This window comes from Strix aluco, chromosome 7 (genome assembly GCF_031877795.1).
Source record: "Strix aluco isolate bStrAlu1 chromosome 7, bStrAlu1.hap1, whole genome shotgun sequence".
NCBI lineage: Eukaryota > Metazoa > Chordata > Aves > Strigiformes > Strigidae > Strix > Strix aluco.
Genome location: NC_133937.1, coordinates 10,843,365 through 10,861,878, shown reverse-complemented (window position 1 = coordinate 10,861,878; position 18,514 = coordinate 10,843,365). Strand labels below are relative to the sequence as shown.

Genomic DNA, 18,514 nt, shown 5'->3' with positions numbered 1-18,514 from the left:
GCAGAGAATTCCCAGCTTACATACTGGATCCATTCATTCTTTCAGAAGGGTCTTACAAAGTGCTAGAAAGTGCAACAGGATGATCAGATGTCAGGTCCTCTATTATTTAGAAAGTTCCAGTACTTTCTGTCTGGATTATTAATCATGGTGAAATTTAGTACTTGTGCCTTTTAATCTTCAAAGCTTTCCTCAAAAAGACTAATCTTCCCAAAATCTCTGGACAGCCAGCCATAAGTGTTGCTGTAGCATGATAAATGCTCAGTCTCAGAACAAAATATCCTATATTGCAATCACTGGGACAACTGCAGTTGGAAGAGTAGCCACCATATTTTCCAGTGGCTCTGTTTATGAGGAAAGATTTTTATTTGAGAAATTGAGCCATGAGCAAGTTACCCGAAGCTCCCATTGGAACAGAACAAGTCAGTTTAATGTCAGACTTCAGCTAAAGAGCACCTGGCTTCCCTGTAGTGCCTAGTTGTACATTGCTCTAGTCCTAAAGTTAGGACTGAGTATTGCCTGGAGTTTCAGTGAGCAAGCTAAACCTCAGCTGCCTGTCACTGAAGTAGCTGCTCTTCTCTAACCTATGGGAGATAGATGAATCTCTAGTCCAAGCAGCAGGAGGATGCCAGCAGTATAGATTCTGTATGCTCAGCAAACTGGGCAAACCTGAGAATTCTGTCCTTTGGGAAATAACAGATATTTCACAAAGGTTTCATTTTTTAACTGAGCCCAAAAAGCTGGAAATAGATATATCTCCCCCCTTCTGACAAATGTAATCCCATTTGATCGGAAGAATTTTCATTTTCAGTTTAAAATCATTATACAGTAAGTTTATCAACTATTAAGTCTTCCACTGAATTTTTTCATGTGACTGAACAACAGCTTCTCTGGTTGGCAAGGGAACACCAGTGTGCCTGCCTGCCGTGATTAGCCCCAAAAGGTGAGCGTGTAAACTGAACCCTCAACCCGGCATGGAAGAAAAAGGAAAATCAAGTTAAACTGGCAGCCATCTGACTTAATCTTCCAGAGATTATCGAAGCTGATGTGCCACCTCTGAACCCAGCCAGGGGATTCCACTATGTTTTCAGCCTTTTGTTTGGTGGGATGCCCTGACTGAAGGTGGACAGTAAGAGAGATACAGTCACACATCATTCAAAACACTTGATAGAACATTAACAGCTACATGCTTGAGGAACAGACACATGAATATGCACATGCTATATTACAGCCACAGCCTTTAGTTACACACATCAACATTTTATGAGAGGGAACCAGAAAGCTGCATTATGCAGTCAAAAAGTGAAAATCATCTTTTTACAAAGACATTCTCACATTTAAAATATCTCTCCATGAACTATTCATCAACTATGATAATATTATTATTACACTGACATTATCTGTTGAAGAGTGATGTGCAGAGATGTACAGGTTGTTATACTCTTGACTTTTCAGCACGCACATGCCTTTAACAAGTATCTCTTACTTTAACAATTATCTCTTTTCTTTGTAACACCCTAAACGATCACATGACAATTACAAACACACAGGTCCTTGAGATCTTGAATTTAGTGTTCTCTGTCCCCCACACTGTTAGAAGTATTGAAGAGATTCTAAACCCAAGATCTGAGAAGACTGTGTGAATGAAAAGACAGAGGTTAAATATTCCACTTTTAAAGAATAAAGTTCAAAGCATTTGGTTTCTACAATCAATTACAAAAACAAAAGCTAGTAATCTTAGAACAGCCTAAACTTCCCTAACAGTAGCAGGGGTGTATGTAGGCTTTCACTTGTGGTATTTAAACAGTTTCAGTGGTATCTTTCAAGAGGTTTTAGTCATATTACACATACCAAGGCAAAACTTTCACTGAAGTTAACGGGTTTCCCAAAAAATAAGAAAACAGGGTACAGATTTTCAACTGCAGTTTTCTTTAGAACTCTGGAAGTAAACAGGAGATATTAGTGTTTGTAAGGGGTGCTGTGCTCTGGGACAAAGTGGCAGAGGTAAGACCCTAGAGACAGCTGGAGCACCTCTACAAAATGAATAGGACTTTTCTACTAAACTGGAAAAGGATCAGGAAAATAAATCCCAAAGCAATATTAAGAACACCCCTATAATGTGACTTCTGCTTTCTAAGACAATTGTAACAGAATAATTATCAGTGTAAATTAGCTAGTTTCATCACTCCAAAGGAGTTACATCATTTGCATGACATCATACCCACACCTCATCAAAATCAGAGAATGCCAGATCAGTGTAAATTATATGCATTAAATATTATTTCAACTTCATGTATTCTACTACTTCTAACCTTCTCTTGTCAGTTTAAATTTGACTAATTATTTATTTTATGCTGAATTTAACCCAGTCTCCAGCAATGTCTGGACAACACTCAGTTCAGAGACAGGAAGTGGGAATTTAGAGACGATCCTCTGCCCTTAGAAAAACTAAAGATCAAAGCTGAGGACACTGTGAGCTTTCCTAAATAAAGCAGATCAATCATATTTTCAAATCAATAGTTGCTTCTTGTTTGGGCAATATGTTTACTAAGGTAAATTACTTTTTAGATATTTTCCACATCAGCATCTCATACCAATCTAAATTTGAGTTTTAGGGGAGTAGGGCTTTGTAAATTAATTTAATGTTGAGGCTAAAAATACGTCACTAATAATACAACAAAAGAGGCTCAGATAAGGCTTCCCAAATCCTGAAGATATGAAGACTACTTGAAGAGTTAGGAGGAATTAAACCTGGCCTGTGGAGATGAAAACATCTGAAAGCATTTACAAGAACTGAGCAAGCTCAGGTGCCAACTCCATTTGCAGCATTAGAACATCACCAAGAAATGCTGAACATGGGGTGTGCTTAGAAGGGAGCACCACTGGACAGCAGTGGCAGCGCATGACACTTGCCATACCAGTAAGATTTTTTTAAAAAAATATTTCCACTTGCAGGCAGACACAGCAGGAACACAAGGGATCATGCTACCCCAGAAAACAAATCTTCACACAATACAGCATAACACAAATACTTGGCACTATATAGAAGTGATACTAACTTGGCAGCGGTGTTGGTTATGACCTAAAAGAAGAGAAAGAGAGCAAACAACATCAAAACCAACCAAACAGAAAAAGTCAATAGTTTTTAGAGTGCAAAGGGCAAAAGGTATTTACAACAGCTAAGTAAAGCTTTTTTCAGACCATCTACAAAAAAGAAAAAAAAAGTAAATGTATGCCTGAAAATCCCAACAAGATTAAGAAAGGAAAAAATGTAGGGATTATAGTTGATCCACTATGATTTGGTAGGGTACCATAGCATTTTGGCTGACCCTTGAATATGATTTTATTGCTATGCATCCCTAGAAGTACTATTATCAAAGTATATGGGGGGAGGGAGCAGGGGAAGAAAGAAGCATTTGCAGAGTATATTTTCATCTGAAAATAGCAAATGAGTGGTAGAGATTATATTCTTCCCTCAGATGCTAAATATCCAGGGATGAAGTCTGTTCTCCTCAGTCTGCTCTCAGAGCTGGTATTTCAAGATCGATTTTTTGATCTTTTACATACTGGAGAATATCCAAAGAATATATTGGTAGATGTTTTAAATTGAAAACTAAGGAAAATGCCTTTGTATTTAACAAACTATTGGCCTAATCTGATTTACCTACATTATGCCAACAGCAGTGTAAGCCAATCAGTTTCAGAATAGTCCTTCCTAATGTATTTCATGTGAAATGAAGCAAGTCCATGCATTATCTGGTTTTTTTGATATCTCTATCAGGATATTTTCTTCCATCTGGTATGCACACAGTATGAAAAAAACATATGTTTATGCAGCGAAGCAGGATGTAGCATGAACAAGAAGTGACAGTGGCTTGTACAGCAATTCCAAAGAAACACAACACAAAACTCAATGTAGGCCTTATGCGGGCCAAAGCTGAGGGCAATGAACAGATAGTGTGCTCAGACTGTAATATTATATTATTTGCTAATAACACTTTCTGTTGGTTGCACAAATAACGTTAATGAGCTATGACATTTATTTTAACTTAGTACTTTCAAAGCTTAGAATACTCATATATTGCTCTGATATTCTTTTGTGAAGAGAAATTCTTCATATTTTGCACAAAATAGAGTCCAGGATCAGTTAATAAACATTTCTTATTTAGCTGCACAGAATGTTGTTGACAGAACTGGGCATTGAACCTTCCAACTTCCTTCTGTAACATTTCTGGATCTGGGATTGATACAGACATATAGGAAAGCAGAATACAGGAAATACAGGACAGCAATGTTATACTGTTAGAGTGACATTCAAAGTGGATTTGTCTCCTTCTGCTTTTGCCTTGCAGAACCTTTGATATTACTGCTTCTTTTTACATACAGTCCTTTTGCACTGGCTCATCCAGGTGCCTTTTTCATGATCAAAAACACTCTAATGAGCCAAAGCTGCAGTAAAGGCTTTGCACTTCCATGGAAAAGCAATCACAGATCATCTTCTGCAGTTTCTGTGCTTCAGACTCTTGGATTCGAGAATATTCTTCTAACTTTATAAACCCTACATTAAGCCAAATATATCGGTCTGTTACACGAACCAGTAGAGATATATTAGGAACAAGCGATAGCCTGTAAGCACATCAGTGATCCTATATCCATTTTAGGTATGTGCAGGACAGCTGGGCACTCATTTACAACGAAACACAGTGTAATAGTATCATTTTCTGAAGTGGACTCTGATGACTGCTTTAATCTTCTAACCCAGGCCTTTGCCTTAAACATAAAATAATATTTTAAAGGCAGAACTACCATTCCTAAAATGCACCTTAATTAGAGGAACCACTTGTTTGCATATAAAAATATGTTCAAAGATAAAAATCCTTATGTGCGCACACTAAGAACAGCTCAACAGCTACATGTCTCAGTGAAGATTTTTTAGATGTGACAAGGCTACTATAGGTTCCTTTAAAAAGAATAAAGCTTTACTTCTCCTTATGTTCAGTATGTGATGAGAAAATTCTCTCCAGTTCAGAGCCATACATTATTTTAGCTTGATTCTAAATATGGACATGTATGAAACACCCAACTTGCTGCTCACAGAGGTCACACCATAAGAAGCTAGTAACCCAAGCCACCTGGCACGTACTTGTGGGACAGGTATTTACTGCCCTTGACCTACAATGTGAAAAATAACTTACATTGGAATGAAAAAGAACCACATGTTACAAGCTATGACTCACTCTTCGTATTTATTAATACTCCCCTTTCCAGAGCTTTCAGCACATCAAGTTCCACACTCTTAACAGGCCACCCCTATTCTTCACCCTGGGCCAAGCTGATAAAGCTTTAATGTAAAAGTGTATCAGAGGAACAGATGCCTTGTTACTCTTCACAGATCAAGGAAATAATCTCAAAATTAATTTTAGCTTTCTGACAGGATTTTCCAAAGGGCTTAGCTAAACCTCTAACAGCAATTCACACAATTAAGTTTAAATGATTTGGTGAAAAGGACACCAAACTGAACTATGAAATATACCTTAAGAGCATCCCCCAAACCTGAATTTTCTTATAGCTTTTACCATACTGCTAAGTTCATGAATGCATAATCAATTCTGTTCTGGAGCACCACAATTTCACAATCTTTATTCATCATCTCATATTGTACCTATATGGTAAGCATGTCCACAACAAAGTCCAGAGCTGATTTTGCAAAGCTCACAGTGCTTTCCCTGTGCAGTCTTTCACATATATCCACAACAAACTTGAGACTATCATGGATGATACCAAATCCCAAGGTAGTTACAGGTTCCATGCTACTCTCCTCAGAGCAGTAGGAAAGATGTCTCGCATTTCATGGGTAACACTCAAATGGGAGTAGGAATGACAGGATTATTGAACTCTGAATTTTCTCTGCATGTAAACAGAGATGTACAATTCTTGATATCTCAGAGGAATTACCTGAAAAGACACATGTACTTAGTGCTTCTGGGCTCTTTCATCTTTTTAGATTGTTCCTGGGCTGCAGGATAAAGGCTGAATTTTTTTAAAAAAACATTTAGATGATTTCTCACAAATTTTCTGATTTGTTCATCAGTGCTACAGATATTGCAGGCAGATAGACAGCAACGCCCTAAAATTTTGTTCAAACTAAAAGAAAAAAAATCTCAGATGGTTGTTCTAAGGTAGAACCTTGCTTTGTAATTCAGTGCACTGCCACAGGCATGCACTAACATGTACATATAAAGGAGCCATAAACCATGGAAAAGCAGCAGAGTGAAGACAGTGAAGTGTATTCTGCAGGTACACCTTTCTTGCACCCCAACAATTACTGTCATTATGTAGCCCTATTGCAATGCCCTCTGGAAACAACAGAATAGTTCACGTTGATTTCGGTGAGTGATGGATGCAGTTAATTAAATTTTGATAACAGAAATAGTCAGAACGCTGAGCCATCCAAAATACAGCCCCATCACCCTCACCCCTGCAGATGTTAAGAAGGGTTGTGAAGATAGTGGGAGAAAGATAGTGAGATATACTCCCAGGAAACTCTGCACATTGAAATAAAACAAGGATTAGTTTTTTTCAAGAAAAACTGTCAATTAAGAGGGAAGCTTTCTGAGGTTTATTTTGCTGATCTTGCTTACTAACTGAAATTATTTTCTTTTAAACAGTAATTGCCTTTCTTAATTATCCAGTATGAGGGAAGGATAGGATTTTTTCAGATAATTAGGATTGTTAATGTCCAGTGCTCAAGAGTGTTACATGAATCATCTAAACTACTCGAATCATCCAGAACATGTATATATGCTCTTCTATAAAAGGATAAAATACCCTTACTTTGCTACAACTTAAAACCCCTTGGTTTTACTCTTGCAAAGAGCTTCTGCAATGGGATATAAAGTACTTGAAAATATGCATTTGCTATCAGACCTCAAGCAGGTTGTCTGAATTTTCTGTTTCTCTCCATATAGCCAAGTCCCTAGTGTTGAAAGTACACTTTTTCCCATATTCACAATAAGAAATTTATCTTCATTTAAAAAAACCACAAATAAACAAATTAGAAATTTGTTTGCAAATTAATACATAAAGGCAGAAAAATTAGGAAAACTTGTTACTCAATGCTTTTTCTCATGTACTGTAGTCCAAGCTCCTCACTACTAATAAAACAGTTGCTCTGCAATACAGTAACACAGAAAGCCTTGACAGCAGGGGATCAAGCTATCTGGGTGGTATCTAGAGATCATTCCTGGTTACATACAAGTTAAGAGCAAAGCTAACAGATGTGATAGACAATGTTCAAACCAGAGGATTCAAAATATAGCAATTTTGACTCATTTTGCATATGAAAGCCAATACATTAAGGCAGGAGTTATAGCAGGACACTTCAGCAGACTAGCAAATTTGACAAATTTGATGGTCAAAGCAATTTCTCCTTAGGAAAGTACCAAAGATCAGATCTGTTTTCTAGCAGCTTCTGTAACAGCCGACAGTGATACCTGGTTACTACATGCATTAGTTTAAATCGCTAAATGCCAAAACCCTGAGATGATCACAGTTACTTCAGTCATAGCGTTCCTTCTCATGCTCTGGTGACTATTGCCAATCCATATTGCAATTCAGATACCAAAGACCAAGAGTTATTCTATAATGGTACTATATATGTTTTGGGGGGGTACTGGAAAATTTAATGATTGTTCCAGACCTTTATCATGATTACCAGACAAATGCACAATAGGGTAGGTACAGTTACATTCATTTTTTCAGCAAATTCTTTACTTATTGAAATATTAAGTATTTTACCATGTTACCTACCCTCTAGGAAGTCCACCTTCCGAAGCCCTTCGGTTGAGACTTAATTTATGCATCTCAGCCATTTCCCTTAGAGTCTCTGCTGAGTAAAGGCCAATAGGGTTGTTATACTGCCTTGCAGGGCTCAGCTGCTGTATCAGGCTATTGCCATCAGTCAGTACAGGGCTTAGTTTTGAACCTAGATTACTCTTTGCAGGTGAAATGTCAGGAGTCACAGACTGAGAGGACATGGAAGATCTAACTGTGGTAGTCTTTAAGTAGGAAGAGCTATTTGAAAAGCTGATCTCTTGCTTGTTGAGGTAGCCTGAAAACGTTCCATTGGTTGCTAAAACACTACCCATAGGCCCAGTCGCTGTGTTAGTTAGAGGACTGAAGGTTGTTCTGTTGCCATTGATTTCCCAAGCAGGTTCCTGTAGTAGCAAACATGCAGGCCAAGAAAAGAAAAAAAGAAAAGAGCAATCATAGAACACATGCAAAAATAACATATCTGCAATTACTGCTTTCTGAACATATTGATAAACTTGCAATACACAGACTGGGGCCAAAGCACCCAACCTTTCATGGAAGATTTTAAACAGAAACATATTGTTTCAAAATCAGGGAAGCAAAACATACTCAGGCATTTTTTTTAACTGGGTTTTAGTTGAAATCAACAAATAAAGCTTAACATTAAAAGAGCATTTGCTACTAGTCAATCTAACAGCAATAATTTTATAAAGACAACACTGTCGATTTCTAGGATAATTAATAAATCTTAAAAAATGTCTTGAGGTCAGAATCATTTGAAATAATATACAGACATAAAAGTCAATGCCATTATTATACAAGCATAATGATTCTAAACCACACCATTCTATTTTCCTTGACTACACTTCAAATTATTGAAGGCCACACACACGTTGCTTTCATTGGTTCTGGTTCATGCTAATTAGGCCATGCAGCATGGTTAGCAGATAAACCAACAAGGACTTGAGAACAGTTACTGCTCAACAGATAGGATGCTTATTTTCTTATCATTTCTGCATAATTTCCACTGGAAGAAATGTGTGCATGAGTATGTAGATGATGAGTGTATGATCCTCCTGTTACGACCCAAATAATATTCCCAACTAGTACAGCAGGATGTATTGTCCTTGTTGAAGTCACAGGAATCTCTCTGACAGTAGCTATACTGATAGAAGTCTGAGCTGGTGCTCAAAGTAGAAACAATCTGCCATCAATCCTCATCCTGGAAAAATGCAATACTATGCTTCAGTTTCATAAATGATTTGCTATTAACGCAGATTAGTGAAACCAAAATAAAAGGTAATTCCAAAAAAAGAATACTGCTTTTGCAGCAACACAATGCAGGAAATAAGTTGTCGCATGAGTTCTGAGGAAGTTTCACGTAAAACTTCTGTGCTCATGTTGCCTAAAACACCCTATCACTGCTTCAAGCTCATTCTTGGGCAACACCATCTAAATCCCAAGGATTGGAGGGTACTCAGCACTTTGTGGGAAGCACAGAACACCCTTAGGGTTAAATTGTCTCATTTCCTTCCAGCTACTGGCAGCGTGTAGGGACCACAGCTCTGTACTTTTTGGAAAAAGTCTGCCTACCTGTAATATGGACAATTTTATCAGAGGAATACAAACTTCACCTTCAGGTGGGCATTTTATACCCTTACTCTCAGTTTTCTTACTCTAACTTCTACAGGATCAGTGACCGCAACATGAATAGCAAGATTCTAATATTGATATTTTTAACATCTCTAATGTTTGCCTTTTAAATCTAGCATCCTGAGTGCTGGAACTCATAGCACATGTTTTAACACAATGAATTATTTAGTTTCAAAGCTGTTTTATTCTTCACTTTTGTTTGCCTGTAATTATGTGCTTTGGATAAAAAAACCCTAAGGCTGAGGTACCCAAGAAACTATTTGAATGCTTGTCAATTTACAGATTTCTCTAGAGTCATGACATCAATTTGTAGCTTATCTCAGAAGCTCCTGGCTCCAGCCTAATTTGGGCTACCTTGCTTTTGCTACAGGAGAAGGATCACTTCAACTTCTCCCTCTGGACCTAGATACACTGCAGCCAGAACTGGTACCCAGATGCCATGACGCTCACAGTTAAGATGCCCATCAGTAATGCTGGCAGCATGCTGCAGTCCAGCTCTGGGGGCAGGGACAGGCAGGGGACATTCTCCAGAAGAAGGGATGGAGCCCACAATCTGCCCTCAATGACAGCCAGTACAAGAGCAGGTGGTGGCCTGCAGTGACGTTTAGCCTCATTTGGGCCAGCACTGTTTCAATTGCCATCTTTACCATCTTACACACATCCCCCCCTTGCACGAAACATAGGCCTGAGAATAATTTGGCCTCTGGTTTTCTACTTTTGCTAGTATTGGTTAACAGTCATTTACTGATTTTGATAGTAAGGTTCACTAGAAACACAAATATTTTATATTCTCCTCTTGCATTTCTTATATTGCATATTTAAGTTTAGGGAGATTACATTTGAAAAAAATCAAGATAATATGGCCCGATTAATTAAAATTAATTGCAAAAAACCCCTAAAGGTCTAAGGATATAATTAATCATATTAAATACATTTAAGATGTTTTGAAATCAAAAACATAAGGCAGATAAACTGAACTGAGAACATTTTCCTTATTAATAAACAGGAAGAGATTTTAGCTGGCATTAATAGCTGCCTGAGGCTGTAGAAATAGATAATCCTAGAAACATTTTTCAGACTATGTCTTTTTAAATACATTTGAATTACATCCTTCAGTCATTTATATCCTCATATTGAAAACTGCAACCAGCCAACCTTTAAGTGGCCTACTGGAAGCTTCCAAGTATCATTAAACAAATAGAAAACAGGGATTCTATCTAAAAATGTGTTGTAAAAGAGGCACAAATGAAAAAGGCCATGTTCATAAATTAAGTCACCACTTCTGCAAATGAGTTTTAGAGGCTAGCAGAGGGGGACAAAACAAATATTAAAAAAACCCAAAACAGAGGCAATAGAGAAGTAAAAGGATATGCCAGAGTTATATTTGTTACCCTGAATACTCTGTGGCTTTTATCTAAGTTAACTATAGGTTTCCTTTCTAAATGCCATAATAAAAGGACATGCAAGTAGATCTGATTATAAAGTATCAGTTTCAATTGCTAATGAGAGAAATGCCATATATTTCCTTAATCCTAATGCATTTTCATAGTTCTCAGTAACTGGACACTAACAGAAGGAAAAGAGAAAATTATAGGACTGCCATAAAAAATGATGGTTGATGATTTTGCTCACCTTTATGACATGAATGGAGTTTTGGTTTCACTCCTCAAATGATTTCTGGCTGGAATACCAGCATGCTGGTAACTCAACACTAAAATTCCTGGGAAGTCAGCAGTGCTAGGTTAGCATTTGCCATTTTGAGTTAGTATTCAGGGTAGTTCTAAGGTACTTGTTTTCCCTGTGCTTGGTGGGAAAGGGATGAAACAGGAAGTGTCTAAGAGAGCAGCTGTATAACTTCTAAAGAACTACTGCCGAATGATTAGTTTATTTAGCTCTTTCCTTTTGTGATTGACAAAGAAGCTCTCATACAGTTTATTCCTGGTAGGATATTTTAGATTTTTTTTTATCCAGTTCAGGGGCAAAACCAGATTAATGCAGCATTTCTGAAACCATTTCTGAATGTGAAGGTCAGATTTCTAACACTGAGCAGCAGCACGGCTGTTAGCATTACATCACATGAAATGTAGCCAACAGTAACAAACGTTCCCCTGTTTCCCATCTCATTCTGTTTCAGTCTCTGTGGCTGGAAAAGCAAGCTAACATTTCCAGCTATGCAAGTCTGATGCTACGCTTCAGCCGACCAGAAGAGGAGGCTCTGACACTGAGCAATGGGCTTCGCTCAAAAAAGATGTGATCCTGCAGCAATCCCTTACTTCGGGGGGAAACTGCATTTTAATTTCCCAGTGTAATGTCAGTGAATGAGCTTAAACTGATAAATGTATAGAAGTCTCAAACATTTGGGAATAAAAGGAAGCTATGAATCAGCTCAATTTCCATTCCAAAATATTATTATTCTTTTCTTTATAAATATTCAATTTCTATGAAAAGCAAATGCTCCTTTATATGTATCAGAGAAGTGAGAAACAAATTTATATTGGAAGACACAATACCAGCTTTTCAGGTCCTCTTCCTTTGACAGCCCATGTTCTATTTATCTGTTGCTATGGCCATACAGTCTTTATTTACCTTTGGCTCTTCTGGGAGAAGAATTTTAACACTATACTAACGAATTTGATGTCCCAACATGTCCAAAGAAGCACTTGTTGCTTTAAACTTTTTATAGACAGAAGGAAATGGAGGCACCATGGCATTAAATGACTCTGCTCAAAGACATCGAACAAATAGCTCTTGGCTCAGCCAGCTCTTCCATCCTATGCTTTACTTAAAAAGTCAATCATATCTTCATCTATTTTCTCTTAGCCACGCAGGTTCCCAAATTTGGCAAGAAATAAATCATAAGCATTATGAGATCCTCACTGGGACTTTGAAATAAGTGTGTTCAGTACCATTTCATAAAAAACACATAGTCATATTACTAAAATTAAAGAGGCTGTCTTAACACCTTTATGCAAAGGGACAAATGTTAAAGCTATGCTTAACCTTAGAGGTTCAGCTTGAACATTTTGAACTGCATTGAGCTGAATCTTCACCTGTGTTGTGCCCCACCCTGAGAAGCTGCAGGAACTCACTGACTGATGATGGCTTAGTTTCAGTCCTCAGACTCATGCTTACGCTACTTGTTATTTGAATGCTTTCAGCATTATTTATGCTCTGTCTTCCAGCTATGCCACACCCGTACAAAAGACTTGACTAAATCTGTTGACTAAAACAAGATTTCACTAAACTAAATGAAAATTGTTTCAAGTTTGAGATTAATGTCAGATAAGGAAATAGTGAAACTGCAAACATGTCAAACTTAGTTCCAGTAATAGCCCTACACTTCATTTGATGCCATACTTATGGTTGCAGAACCTGTATCATCCATAACATTGATGAGCTCAAGAAAGTAAGGAGACAGTGTACGTTATTTGTGGAATGTAGAAAAATGCCTATCATGGCGAAGAACTCTGGGGTTTTTATACCTTCCTTACATCTTTGCAAAAGAATGTACGCTTATTTTTCTAAAACACAAAATACCATGACCATAGTAGTCAAAGAAGAAACACATGCTTGAAAATTAGTGAAAGCTGCAATCAGATCAGCAATAATGGACAAGAGAATTTATGGTTTAAACTAGACACTGAACTTGCACATGCAGATTTTTAGCTAACATTGCCATGCCTTAACCTTGACTCAGAAAGATGAGAAAAACTTCTCTCAATGTTTGAAGACAAAACCATCGTGACTGTCTTGTAGTTTTTTGCTCTTTTTTGAAATGCAATAGAATTAATTTAATGTGAACCAGAGTCTAAACACTGTCAAGCAGTGATGTGGAGGCGACAGCTTCTGCCTATGTGTCAAGGAATTCTTCATTTCTACAGTCATACTGTTACTAGAAACAATAAAGGGACAAGCTCAGAAACTTTGATTTTTAAAGTATATTTACTGTAACGTACCTTACTGCAACATCCACATACTACTGTTTGTATCAATAAAGACTTTTTATTCTGATTTTTGAGACTTCTTCAATGGTTCAATGCCTTCAATACCTTCCAAACCACCCTCAGAGAATAATTTTTCTTCAGTTGAAAATTACTGTTGTCTACTAGTGTATACTAGACACACAAATGTCACTTCGCTTGGCCTGCAAAGGGCCTCCCACTCTAGCACTCTACTGCTACCTCTTCTCCCTGGGCCAATGACCCTACACCTAAGATCACCTTCCTGAATACTGCTAGATACCCTGTTTCCCACCATACCTTCTCTCCCAGATGCCACCCTTTTCCTCCAGAAAGGTTCCAGTAAATCTCTTTTCCAGCTGCAAGTACTGCCTTGTAGCCCATTCAGAAGAGGCTGCCTGCAACAGCTCCTATAAACCTTTCCTAAGCACCAATGCAAAGAATGCTCAAGTGCGAGACAACATGCTCCTGAAGAAGGGTTGAGTCCTTTGATCCTCATCTCTTTCTGGAGGGTTAAAATAGGAAAGGTAAAGTGACTTTATAGCTTTCATGCCAAAGACACTTTTAGAACCTTTAAAAAACCTACAATGCATGGAGTTAACTTTTCTATGGGTAGATAGCTAAGAGAGAAGAATGTTTTGTGTGGCAAACAGCTTTGAATACCTATGGCAGTAATTTTTAAATTGACACTTGCCAGGGAAAAAATGCACCTAATACAGAGTAATGAAAATCTGATGTATAAAAGCTTTTATGTGCCTGTGGTGGAAGTAGGCAAATTTGTCATACCTGCAAAGCTGCTACTGAGGGTCCCAAAAGATAGTTGTCAGTCTGTGTTGGTGAATAACTCTGAGGAGACATGTCTACTTGCTTCCTTGAAAGCTGTCAGCATTCTGTGTAGTTCTTGAGGGAAAGTAAGTACTCTCTCTCTCTCCCTTCCTGTCCCTATTACTTTGCTGGTGCAGTCAAACACCAGTCTAACTAAAAGAATGATCCATCGGTTTTGTTCTAGGAAATTCACAGTACTGTTTGGTGACTCTTCCAGTAACTTTCTCTAAGATAACTTTTATAAAATCATGATATAAGCAGAAACAACTCTGAGCAAGATAAATTCTTAATTTCGTCTTCCCTTGCCAGAAAGTTTGCAGGATCTGGAGCAAAATAACATTATTTCTGTCTCAACTAATAAATGGATAGACAGGTTCATTTCAAATTTGACAAAATAAAATTGAATCAAGTTGTTCTCCCCAAGTGCATTCCCTTCTGTTAATCTGAACATATTTGCAGAGGTTACAGGGATGATGCTACATTCTGAGCTCTGATTTTGGAAAGCATGGTCTTCATAAAAATTACTTAAAATTGATCTATGGAAGTCAGATCTGTCAAAACCAGTAGAACATCCCCTAAATCCCCATATATTTTGATCTTCAGTATTTCTTATTTATACTCCATGCTAGGGATGAAACTGGCACTCACAGAAGGGATAAAATTGAAGCAATGGAAATTTTACCTCCTCTCCATTTATCTAATTAAATGCATCAGCAACACAAATGTCCTACCCAGTTCTTGAGCCTAAGGATATATACCATCTTTCAGGTATCCTCCAAAGATACAGATGATGAGTTGCCAGGTACAGTCAATGAATGCTGTTTATTCTAATATGAACAGTTATTTTATGGAAGATGATGAGCTTTGACAACAGAAACCAAGCCATCCATTTCCCCTACCACTTGCTGTTATTCATTAAATTGACTTATCCTCTTTATTTTTCATTCTCATGTCTTTTGAATAATGTGACAAAAATGCAATATGATGCAAGCTTTCAAATGCCTAAATGTCCTCTTGCCAAATCAATGTCTTTTCAGCTGTAGTCAGGATTTGGATACACTGAGGCACAGTATAATGGTTTTTCCCCCAAGAATCTACAAAAGCAAATGTATATTTTGAGAAGCTTTGGTAGCCTCTTGCAGCCTAGATGAAAACTAACCACACAGAATGGGTTAGACCAGATCACATCAGAGGATGGCTGGATGCTTTGGTTCTGCTAATCAGAAATTGAAAAAATACAGATCATTAATATATTTCATAGTGGCATTTTTGCTGCCTGTGCATTAATTCAATGTTTAGTTATCTGAGGTAGGCAAAACCGATTTTCTGTAGTAGATATTTACCTTCACTGTGGTAGATAAAAATGGTATTAACTTTGGCTGAGGAGAATTGTGTCACATACCTTCTGGTGGGGAATTACAGCCCTGGGAGAGTCAATTCTGGGTGCTGTGGTCGAAACTGGCACTGGACGTTTAGATCTGGAGACCAAAAAAGAAAAAGAGATTAGCAATCTGGACTCCTATTTTTCAGCCCTATTTTCATGCAAAAAAGCTGCTTCATCAGGAGTGAAAGCTAAGCATAACCTAGACTTTTTCTAGTGATCATCGTGCTTTTTCTATATCCTTATTTACAAAGTTCCTAAATATGAGAAAAAGTTTGATATACTTTCTCTGAATGATGAAAAGCCACCAGTTATGGAAGCAGACTCTAACTTGGGAGATGATCCATTTTCCAGTACCTTGTGACAAACTGCATTTTCACAGATAACAATCAGCCACAGCTAAATAAATTCGGGTTTGGGCAGCATGCCGGAAAAAGAGACTTAGAAGTGTTTTAAAATGCAGAGACTAAACTTTGGTACTGAGGCATCTCAAGATCAAGTCCTCAAAAGGTTATTATTTAAGAGCTTAAACTGTATGGTAACTGCCATAATTTAAACCTCTCTGCAGGAAGAAACATGGGCTTCACTTCAGACAATTTAGTTTCTAGAGGAGCAGATCACTACTGAATTAACCACACTCCACTCCAAAGGCCTGCCTTTCACCCATATTCAACAAATATACATACATAATCATTTAAAAAACAGATATAAATTCCACTAAAATGCTTTCAAAACACAGTTTGCCATTTCACTGGAACATAGCAAAGAAAGCGCAGTGACAAATGCTAACTGAAACACTCTAGGACACTCAGGTAAGTGAAAATGTATTTGTGGGAGGCTTTGCAACAACCTGCATAGTGCTGAACATTCCTGTGAAATCTTTCCAGTACACAAGGGATCAGAGAAAATGAAATGAAAAATGTAAAAATAGTTAAAAGAATCAGAATTATACAAGTAATACCCTATTGCCAACCTACAGATCAGGGTTATGCCTGGAATTCTCATCTTTAAAAAGTACATTTCAAAGTTAGGACAGGTACAAAAATGAAATAAAAATACTTAAAAAACATACAAACCAAGTAGAATTGACTGAGACATTTGGAATTGTTTGCTTTAGACAGGAGATGAATAAGGGAAGACATTATGGAGGCTTTGAAAATAATGAATGGTAGAAAAAGGGAAATAAAGCCACATTCCTGGACATTAAGTGAAATTGAAAAGACAACATGTATAAAATTAATAAAGGCAAACATCTTTTCCTAGAGCACTTGATTAACCTGAGGTGAAACTCATTGTTACAAGACATCATTGAGACTACGAGAATATCAGGATATCAGGAAGGATTACATATTCATACTTACAAAACCCCCAAAAGTTACTTTAGATTGGATAAAACTAAGTAGCCATACAGATTCTCATTTTTCAAGGCACAACTTAAAAGACTGATAGTGGAAGACATTCTGTGCTAGGTTCATTATTTCCTTACTGAGGGCTGTTGTGCACTTTCCTCGGAAACACTTACCAGTGGCATCTATCAGACAGAAATCTGAGATTAGACAAAAAACTGTGCTCATCCATAGTGGCAATCCCTGCATTAATACCTAGGTTCACATTGAGCTGTGTATTTAGCTTTAGCTGCCACACATAAAATATTTCCATAAGCAGGACAAACAAAAAACCTAGGAAAAAGGAGAAATCCTTACAGGAACAGGAAGATTTCCATATAAAAGAAATGGAAATTATACTACTTTGAGAGCTGAAAACAAAGACGATGTAATAGATGCCTACCTCACAATGAGATACTCTGAAAATGAACAGTTTGAGGAGACAATGAAAAAATGGCATTTTGTTAAACAATAGGTAATTAACCTGTGAAATTCACTGACAAAGTATTCCTGAAACAAGAAGCTAGAAAATTGTAAAAGGCACTAACACTGACACTCACAGTTGGAATATATCACAATATACTCCTCAAGACATAATTATCTGAGAAATATATACCTTCAAGTTCTAAGGACAAGAGTGAATCACTAACTGCCTAGAACAAGATTTCCTCAGGCAAGTTTCTAACTAATCTTCTCAGGAGCAAGTGCCATATCCTTCCTCCAACCATTTTCGCTTGAAAAGAGAAACAATAAATCATATTCATGAGACACGCACATGTATCATGAAAGACAGCAAAAAAGATAAAGAAAAAAAAAATCAGCTGCAGTTCAGAACACAGAGTTGCCAAAAACTGACTGTGACAATTTATGAACAGACAAAGGGGAGATTCTGATCCTCCTTCCATTGGTGTGATTTCTGGGTACACTCAGATATTTCTGTGGAGTTACGTGTGGGGACCTGGGCATGCTCAAGACCACAGCCAGGCAGAGCAGACATGAAGTGTCCCCTCTGCTCTGCTCACTGATCATGAATATTAGTGCCAAAGTTGCTCAACACTGTAGATGCTGTTTGTCACATACAGAGGTATAGCAAACTACCACATACTGCATGGTTGATGCATAACTAGAAAATATTTGTATCGCAGCAAAGGAATTTATCAGACTACTCCATCACTTTTGTTGCTTATTGTATGTCTATTTTTCCTCACTCATTACCTGATCACAGAAGATGGTGTTAAAAAGCTGTATTTCTTCCACATTACTGATAAGCTACATCTGTCATTCACAGTGCTATCCAACCAAGATTTTTATTTCACACCAACTTTGAGGTTTCAAGATGTTACTTTAAAACAATGAGGTTCCTGCATAACTCTGCCCTGGAAGTTTACAGCTTTGATATTTAAAAACAGAATGATGAGGCTTGCTAGATTTAACAGAGTCTTGCACCAGAGAAAAGGGCAGAAGAGGTGAAGTCAATTTGTAGAAGGAAAGTATATGCACTT

At 37.5% G+C, this 18,514-nt stretch overlaps 1 protein-coding gene across 10 annotated transcripts in view; it reads right to left on the bottom strand.

Moving 5' to 3' along the window:
- Nucleotides 1-18,514, bottom strand: part of LDB3 (LIM domain binding 3) — a 130,608-nt gene that overhangs the window by 58,004 nt on the left and 54,090 nt on the right. For 6 of the 10 annotated variants that reach the window (XM_074830437.1, XM_074830436.1, XM_074830438.1 and 3 more), the window contains exons 4-5: nt 15,649-15,724; nt 7,807-8,213 (exon numbers count right to left, since the gene is read on the bottom strand). In XM_074830437.1, coding sequence (XP_074686538.1) covers nt 7,807-8,213; nt 15,649-15,724 — 483 coding nt within the window. Of the gene's footprint in view, nt 1-3,056; nt 3,080-7,806; nt 8,214-15,648; nt 15,725-18,514 lie in introns of all 10 variants that reach the window. The other 4 variants (XM_074830439.1, XM_074830444.1, XM_074830443.1 and 1 more) reach the window with 1 other exon arrangement.